This window comes from Asterias amurensis, chromosome 19 (assembly GCF_032118995.1).
Source record: "Asterias amurensis chromosome 19, ASM3211899v1".
Lineage (NCBI taxonomy): Eukaryota > Metazoa > Echinodermata > Asteroidea > Forcipulatida > Asteriidae > Asterias > Asterias amurensis.
In genome coordinates this window covers 3,352,352-3,361,864 of record NC_092666.1, presented here as the reverse complement: position 1 = coordinate 3,361,864, position 9,513 = coordinate 3,352,352, and the positions used below count along the sequence as shown (strand labels likewise).

The window sequence follows — 9,513 nt, the reverse complement described above, 5'->3', positions numbered from 1 at the left end:
TATGTAAAAGCAATTTTTATTTTTGTTATTTTTTATTTACAGGTATGAAGAGATTGAGTACTCCTGAAGAGAATCAACATCTTCGGATCGGTCTACACTGAGAGGAACTCAAAGCAAGAACTCACTGGAACAAGGAGTAGAAATCACCACCGACAACGATGACGACGACGACCAGCCGACGACAACCTGATGCCAGAGAGATGTCTTACTGATGAGGAGGCCGATTTTTTGATTGCCTTTATTGAATGAAAAATGCGCCACTTCATATTAGGTGATTTATCAAATGGTAAGTTTTGAACAAGCCCCCAAATATTTGGATTTATATTCTTAACTCTGGAAGCAGAAGAGAAAAATTCAGTGACAAAGGGTTCGCCACCCGTAGGGAAACCCCTGGCCAATTTTTTAACTGTGTTCGATTGAAAACTGCGCCACTTCAAATTAAATTTGGAAAATTTGAAAAATAACTAAACCCCCCAAATATTTTGATGTACAAATAGGTTAGTTTTATTTCAGAGTTTTCTCTGATTTACCTGTAAAAACAGACGAGCAAAAATTTAATGACAATAGGTTCGCCAGTCGTAAGTAAATCCCTGGAATTTTTTTTTTAATGTTATGAAAAAGCAGTCTTAATTTATTAATGTATCAAAATCTTTACCTCGGATGGATTCATCGCTACTGTGACAGGGTTTTGCTTCTTTCTGTTTTCTCAGCAAGTAGAACCAGTAGACCTATTTTGCGGAAACTTTCACAGTTTTATTTCATCTTTCTATATTTTCTCCATTAATCATTGACACAAAAACAAACTTATGGCCCTAATTTTTAGGCGTATTATCACAAATTTGTTTTTTTCAATGCTTGGTTATTTTTCATCACTTCTTAATTTTCATTTTTGTATTTGGTCTGGTTTCAGATTGACAGGGCATGTGCCAAGTGCGGTCACGATGGACTTCATTTCCACACCAGGCAAGCACGATCAGCTGATAAAGAATAAACCGTCTTCTATTTCTGCCCATCATGCAAGTAAGTTAATCACTACTTAAGCTTGGTTCATACTTTCTGCAAATGCAACGTGAATTTTGGCGACACAGCCCTATTTTCTTAGCGAATGTTTCAAAGGGGTTGAACACAGTTCAACTGTTGCGAGTTATTCATTGTGAGTTCGTGACAACCAAGTTTGCTTCGCAGGAAGTATGAACCCGGCTTTAGGCTTGTAGACCCTTTCAGGTTTATCATACAGTTTCCATAGATTGCACAGGGGTTAGTAGGTACCTGTGAGGGCAGAGATGGTTCTTGTGATTTAATTAGCTTGGTCACTAAATATTTGGCTGCACAGGCAGTTTATTCCCAAGGGAGCTGAGTTGGTTTGATGAATGAAACAAATGGCCTTGTGATCAGGGGTTACATTGTTGAAAAGCCACGAGCGTCACTGAATTACAGATTTCAGTGCTATAAGAGGATTAGTACAAGCAGAAATTCACTGTTTTCATGACATGTGTGTATTAAAGCACAATATGGTTACAAGTGCAGCAATCAGCAAAACAGAAACAAACAAAACATGCAATTGGATCTTGAAGGATCTACGGTGGACTTTACAAAGAGTTAAGACTAGTCTTATCTCAAGTTAGGACAAGTTACTCATCTAACTTAGGACTAGCCTTAAGTTTTTAATATCTCCTGGGACTAGTCCTAAGTTAGGACCAGTCCTAACTCTTTGTGAAATCAACCCCAGGATGGTTAGGGTCAAAGGTTTTTTTTATTTATGTAGAAGTAATTTTATTTTTGTTATTTTTTATTTACAGGCATCAAGAGATTGAGTACTCCTGAAGAGAATTAACATCTTCCGGATCGGTCTACACTGAGAGGAACTCAAGGCAAGAACTAACTGGAACAAGGAGTAGAAATCACCACCGACAACGATGACGACGACGACCAGCCGACGACAACCTGATGCCAGAGAGATGTCTTACTGATGAGGAGGCCGATTTTTTGATTGCCTTTATTGAATGAAAAATGCGCCACTTCATATTAGGTGATTTATCAAATGGTAAGTTTTGAACGAGCCCCCAAATATTTGGATTTATATTCTTAACTCTGGAAGCAGAAGAACAAAAATTCAGTGACAAAGGGTTCGCCACCCGTAGGGAAACCCCTGGCCAATTTTTTAACTGTGTTTGATTGAAAACTGCGCCACTTCAAATAAAAAGTTGACATTGTGTAAATTTTGCAAAATAACTAAACCCCCCTCATATTTTGATATACAAATAGGTTCGTTTTATTTCAGAGTTGTTTTCCAATTTACCTGTGAAAACATAGTCAATGACAAAGGGTTCGCCAGTGTTTAGGAAATCCCTGGCAATTTTTTTTTAATGTTATGAAAAAGCAACTTAATTTGTTAATGTATCAAAATCTTTACCTCGGATGGATTCATCGCTACTGTGACAGGGTTTTGCTTCTTTCTGTTTTCTCAGCAAGTAGAACCAGTAGACCTATTTTGCTGAAACTTTCACAGTTTTATTTCATCTTTCGATATTTTCCCCATTAATCATTGACAAAAAACACAAACTTATGGCCCTAAGTTTTAGCCGCATTATCACAAATTTGTTTTTTCAATGCTTGGTTATTTTTCATCACTTCTTAATTTCATTTTTGTATCTGGTCTGGTTTCAGATTGACAGGGCATGTGCCAAGTGCGGTCACGATGGACTTCATATCCACACCAGGCAAACACGATCAGCTGATAAAGGACAAACTGTCTTCTTTTTCTGCCCATCATGCAAGTAAGTTAATTACTACTTAAGCCTTGTTCATACTTCCTGCAAATGCAACGTGAATTTTGGCGACACAGCCCTTTTTTCTTAGCGAATGTTTCGAAGGGGTTGAACACAGTTCAACTGTTGCGAGTTTTTCAATGCGAGTTTGTGACAACCAAATTTGCTTCACATTCGCAGGAAGTATGAACCGGGCGTTAGACCCTTTTAGGTTTATCATACAGTTTCCATAGATTGCACAGGGGTTAGTAGGTACCTGTGAGGGCAGAGATGGTTCTTTTTTAGCTTGGTCACTACATATTTGTAGCTGAGTTGGTTTGATGAATGAGTTGGTTTGATGAATGAAATAAATGGCCTAGTGATCGGGGTAACATTGTTGAAGAGCCATGAGCGTCAGTGAATGATGGATTTCAGTGCTATAAGAGGATTAGTACAAGCAGAAATTCACTGTTTACATGACATGTGTATACAGCACAATATGGTTACAAGTGCAGCAATCACCAAAACAGAAACAAACGAAACATGCAATTGGATCTTGAAGGACTGGTGGACTTATCCAAAGAGTTAAAGACTAGTTTTATCTCAAGTTCATGAAGTTAGGACAAGTTACTCGTCTAACTTAGGACTAGCCTCAAGTTTTTAATATCTCCTGGGACTAAGGACCAGTCCTAACTCTTGGTGAAATCGCCCCCAGGATGGTTAGGGTCAAAGGTTCATTTTGTCATGTAAAAGTTATTTTTTCATTTATTTTCTTGATTTCCAGGCATCAAGAGATTGAGTACTTATGGAGAGAATCTTCGGATCGGTCTACACTGAGAGGAACTCAAGGCAAAAGCTCACTGGAACAAGGAGATGAAGTCACCACCGACGACGACCACCACCTGATGCCCGAGAGATGTCTTACTGATGAGGAGGCCGAGCATCCATCCCTCTGTAGTAATCACAGTATGGGTACTTAAATAAGATAAGGTTCCTTTATCACTAACAGTGCCATTAGGATTGTCTCAAGAAACAAAATGAGGCTTGACATCAAAATTTAATCTGTTTCCTTTTTTCAAACTTTGAGAGTTTCGATCGGTACACGGGAACCAGACAAAATGGCCGAACTTTGGACAAGGTGTTTTTAAACCGTTAGTGTTGCTTACATAAGTTTGTGATAAATCATGCTGTATAGCTAGTTTCAAAAAACGAGTATCTAAAGTTTAATTGTTTACCTTCATGGGTTGTTATTGATTGATCCTCCCCTTACCCCTGGGGTGGGTTGATCGATTGAAAGAGCGAACAAGAAACTTGAGTGCACACCTTCTAATATGAAAGCCTTCCAGCTCTGGATCATGGCATACTTTGTAACTTATGGGTCATGACAAGACTTAAATTCTCTTTTTCCTGAGAGTTGGTCATTGCACAAATTGTTACCCTCGATACTGTTGCTATGACACGCCTGATACATTACAGAGGCAACGTTGCCCCTGGTCATTGCCTTGGTGCCCCTTGAAATGTTCTTGCAATTATTCCATAGAGGTGCCCTTTACCAAGAAAAACCTTCTTGGTGCACTTGCCCTTTTTAAATGACCGAGCTGTCCTTTTCTGCTAGGGGTTTGTGTCATAGCAAACTAGGAACCTATCAACGTTTTCTCTAGCAGTGGCTTACTGTTGTACCACTACCATGGTGCATGACTTCCATCCCTTTATGCTAGGGGTTGGGTCACAGCAAACTTAATAAAGTTGTACATTTGTGGCTTACTGTTGTACCACTACCATCATACATGACTTTCATCCCTTTATGCTAGGGTTTGGGTCACAGCAAACTTAGTAGTTTTCCATTTGTGGCTTACTGTTGTACCACTACCATCACAGGTGACTTTCATCCCTTTCTGCTTGGGATTGGGTCGCAGCAAACTTAGTAAAGTTTTCCATTAGTGGCTTACTGTTGTACCACTACCATCACACATGACTTTCATCCCTTTATGCTAGGGGTTGGGTCACGGCAAACTTAGTAAAGTTTTCCATTAGTGGCTTACTGTTGTACCGTTACCATCACACATGACTTTTATCCCTTTATGCTAGGGGTTGGGTCACAGCAAACTTAGTAAAGTTTTCCATTAGTGGCTTACTGTTGTACCACTACCATCATACATGACTTTCATCCCTTTATGCTAGGGATTGGGTCACAGCAAACTAAATGTTGAGGTTCATGTGTACACACATGACCTTTGCCCCTTCTTACCTGGGAAAATGACTGGTACTTTATATCAGCCCACCTGCCATGTGACCTCTGACCCTTCCTCTGCAGGGTAAGGTTACTGTAAACCTTTGCGGCTTTATGTCATAAATGGCCGCCTGCCATTTCACCACTGCCCCCTTCTCACCTGGGGTATTTGTTGCAAAAACATTAATGATAAATCTTGAATCATGTGTTGTGATGGACCCTTCCCGTGAAATATGCTAAGCAGACGCGCAATCGCATCTGCGTCACGAACCCATTAACCGTACATAAAACAGCGCGATATTCCCTCATTTTGCCAACCAAAATTTAATTGCGCACGTGCTATGTGCAATTTATATATTTCATGTGAAGGGTCTAGGAAACAGAACATTGAGAAAAGATTTGTCATTTTTGGTAGTTTGGTTCACAACTGCATAATGTTTGTGTATATTACATAAAAGTCTTAATACATTTTATAGAGACATTCCCATGAAACGAGTTCACATTACTTCGTACAAAATGCATACATTTTTCATATAGAACGTTCGACTTTAATGTCCAACATACGTTTTTTTCTTTTTTTTTCTTCAAAACTCTCTTGGCAAATGTTTTTTTCCCTACTACTTTAATAACTTTGCTCGCTTTCAAAACCTCTTTTCTAGATTTTCCCAGAGTTGGAATATCTTGAATCGGTTTAGGAAAGCAAAAATTTCTGTAAAATTTGCTTGTGACTCAAATTGTGGGAGTGCCTCTGGTTCTATACTGATACTTTGAGGATTGTGAAGCCAAGTACAACTTGCACTCTTCTTGGGACCAATTTTCATGACATACGAGTACGTTGCAATTTAACCAAATGTTTTCATTTTAGGCATATCATGTTTGGATAAGTGTGACGCACATCTGTCCAAACTCAAAATGAAATTTATTAAAAAGTACAATATCTGCGAAACAGCCACACTATCTGAAAATGTTTCTTTTTCTTCCTTGCATTGCTGTGACAGTAAAAATTAACAGTTTTAAATTTCAGAGATAACTTTTATTTCAACTCAAGGATAGTAAATGTTGTACTTGGCTGTTTATATAATTTGAAAAAAATTGTTGTCTTAAATTAATTGGTTACCATTCATTAAATGCTATAGAAAGCACCACTGAACTGTAGAAGCAGCAGAGTTGTGCAAACGTGTGTGCCGGTCGGTGTGGCCTACTACTATCTGGAAAGTGTGACGACCTAATGATCCAAGAGTTAATGGTTGGGTAAGCATTTTATTAAGTGAAATCTTGTTGATGTGGCGCTGGTAGTCTGTCTTACCGGTGTCCTACCTTACATGATTGACAAACTATTTCAACTTCTCGATCTCCAACAAAAAATTGAAACATAAGAAAGAAAGGATTTGGTTGCCTGTTGAAGTCTTTGGGGGCCTGTATCAAAAGTGTCAAGGACTGAGGACCATTGCACTTTTTTTCACTTTTTTACCTGATCATTTTGTTATCCTAAGTTGGTACCCGTCTCTCTATACTGTTCCTGTGTAAACGGGTCTACTTTTTGATCAACCTTTTCTACACCGGACATCCTCTTCTGATCTGAGGGAGCCTCTGGACCTGACGGATGGCGGAGATTTCTACCCAGTTGTTGGTGCGAGGGTCGGAGAAACGAGATTCTGAACATGGCGTTTCACATTTCACTCAGGTACTCAGGCTTTTACATTGGTTTCACATGTGTTAAGAAGTTTTGACTGTATCAAAAGGAGATATCAAAGATGACATTGGGATTGTGTAGGAAGTAAACTTAGTGTAGAAGAAACATCGCTTAGAAGGATGCCGTTGTGCATTATGTAATATTGTGACCAATTTAATTCTCAGCCACAGTAGGTCGTACTTACACTCCTTTGGAAGTTAGAATAGTGTTAAGATTCAGAGTTAGTTAAAACCCGTTGAACTGGTTGACGTTATTCAGTCTATGATGTTAACTATTGGTCTATTTCAGTGACCAATTAACTTTAGGTTGTTCATTGTAGGTTTTGAGTGGTCAGCTCTATAACAGATTCTACAGTAGGTATGTTCACGACAATCAGTTTAGGAAATGATTTAAAACTAATGTTGACCAATAGACATTGTTTTTTAACAAAAACTGCCACTGTGTATGATTTGTATACATTTTTCAAAATTGTAGTAATTACTTAGCTGCAGTAGATTTTACAACTGGTTACCCTTTTCCAGCTGAACATGGTGACGACACTTGGGCGGTTTACAAAAACTCACAAAATTTGTGAAGTTCAGCCGCAATGTTGGAATCTTGTTTCTCTGATCAGCACATCATCATCTAGGTTAAATCCTTAGTTATTCAGCCTGTTAAAGTGACAAGACACTTGGTCATTAGTTATTTTGACAGGTTCTAAAAAGAGTAGGCAAGATTATAATATTAAACTCGTAGAACTGTTGGGAACAAATGCAAGCTACTAGTTTTTGTCAGTAAAACAATTGTATTTTGTTTTTGTTAAGACCTCTTTGAAACAAAACCAATTTTGTGCGATGTCCATCAATTATTTTAATTCTTTTAAGGTAAAAAGAGAATGTCTCAACATGTACAACAGCTAAGTGTACAATGGATCAAACTAGGTGTTTAGCGTATTTGGTATAGACTTATTCAATTAAATAACCTTAGAGCAAAGATAGTAATTTGTCACATGGCTAGGTAGTTATAGGAAAAGGGAGCATACACACTAGTCCAGTTTTAGTGTAGAATTTTTAATAAATAACTTCAAAACTAAAAATAAGAGGTGTTCCGGGCTGTTGGCCCGAACACCTAAGTAGTTATTTCTCAATTTGCTTGTTAGATTGATTTTGTTATAAATATTCCGCCAAGCAGACATAGCAGGAATAGGTATTCTAAATAAGACACCACTTTATTACTTTAGTCATGCACTGTTTGCAGAATCACCGGTGTCTTTCTAGACGGAAAATACACCAAGGTTATCAGTGATTGTATCTTCACTGATAAAACCTAATTTTCCGACATCGACGTCAGACTCATTCTTATGCAAGAACATTGTAATTTTCTAACTGGTACGAAATCATTAGCATGCAATGGTTGGTTTGCAGATTTACATAAAGTTAATCAGTAGGAGTAGTTGTTGATACTAGATGTTCAATACTGTAATGGAACTTTATCAGCAATTTGTAGTTCAGTAGGATTTGAAACTTTGTTGTACTTAGGATCTTATCGTCACTTATAAAACCTTAATTTTCCGACATTGACGTCGGACTTATTTTTATGCAAAAACATTGTAGTTTATCATTGGTATGCAATCATTAGTATGCAGTTGTTGGTTTGCAGATTTACATGAAGTTAATCAGTAGGAGTAGTTGTTGATCCTAGATGTTCAATACTTTATTGGGACTTTATCAGCAATTTGTAGTTTCGTAGGATTTGAAACTTTGTTGTACTTTAGGAGTTTAGAGATAGGTTAGGTTTTTTAAAGATTTTTTTTCTCAGTCTAGTTATCCTCCATAAACCCAATGTCATCTACAATATCTCCTGTAATGATACTCAATGCAAATCTGATGTTTGTGTACAACCTCACTTTTGACTTTGAAATTTGACTTTGTTTAGTCGTGTAATCACACACTGTTAAAATGTTGCGATATTTTAACAAATCCAAAACTTACGATTGATTTGAAACAAAATTTACGAAGAAGTGTAGTACTTCTTATGCAAGTGAAACCAATACATTCCTGAGTATGCTGTTAATATTGAAAAGAACATGCGTATTTTAGTTCTGTTTTTTGTGCTTGTCACAAAAATTCACAAAATTGTTGAAGTTCAGCCGCCATTTTGGAATCTTGTTTCTCTGATCAGCGCATCATCATCTGGGTTGAAGTCTTCGTTATTCTGATGGTACAGGATTCAATCAGTGATGGAGTGGAAGCGTCCTTTTACATTTCAACCAAAATTCAAACTTGAAACTTTACTCCAAGAACTTAGCGACGTGTTTGCCCGAACAGGGGGAGACGTCCGATGGTACACTTGATACAGATTCATCAAACATTTTAACGGGCAACAGAATCCTTTCCGACCTTTGTTTTGGACTTTGCAAAAAAAATCTTTAGTTTGTTTTTGGCTTCGGACTTTTAAAAACCAATCTTTTTAGTTTGTCAATCATGTAAAGCAGGACTTTTGTAAAACAGACTATCAATGAAACATTAACTTGATTTAACTTAATAAAATGCTTTCCTTCCATTAATACTTAGATCATTAAGTCGCTTCACTTTCTAGATAGTAGTTGGCCACATCGACTGGCACACACGTTTGCGCAACTCTGCTGCTTCTACAGTTCAGTGGTGCTTAAAAAAAATCAAAAAAATCCCTTAAAAATTGCCTTTTTTATATAGACTAAGTCAGCCAAAAAAATTTCTCGTGCCGTTGTACGGTTCGAAATTAACTGCGTAAAAAGTTTGGCCCTACCCCCCCTATATTTAAAATCATGATCAACCAAGTGCACCCCCTATAGGGGTGCAGAAGAGACTGTATTCCATAGCAAT

At 37.7% G+C, this 9,513-nt stretch overlaps 1 protein-coding gene across 1 annotated transcript; it reads left to right on the top strand.

Moving 5' to 3' along the window:
- The first annotated feature begins 1,962 nt into the window (after positions 1–1,962).
- On the top strand, positions 1,963–3,862 carry LOC139951879 (uncharacterized). The gene is made up of 3 exons (XM_071950958.1): positions 1,963–2,044; positions 2,668–2,777; positions 3,532–3,862. Exons 1-3 carry the CDS (start codon positions 2,042–2,044, stop codon positions 3,725–3,727), a joined length of 309 nt encoding a protein of 102 aa, XP_071807059.1. The 5' UTR covers positions 1,963–2,041; the 3' UTR covers positions 3,728–3,862.
- Positions 3,863–9,513: the final 5,651 nt, after the last annotated feature.

Coding starts and splice junctions, on each gene's coding strand:
- LOC139951879 (XM_071950958.1), top strand. Junction 2,778..3,531: donor TTTTTCTGCCCATCATGCAA/GTAAGTTAATTA, acceptor CTTGATTTCCAG/GCATCAAGAGATTGAGTACT.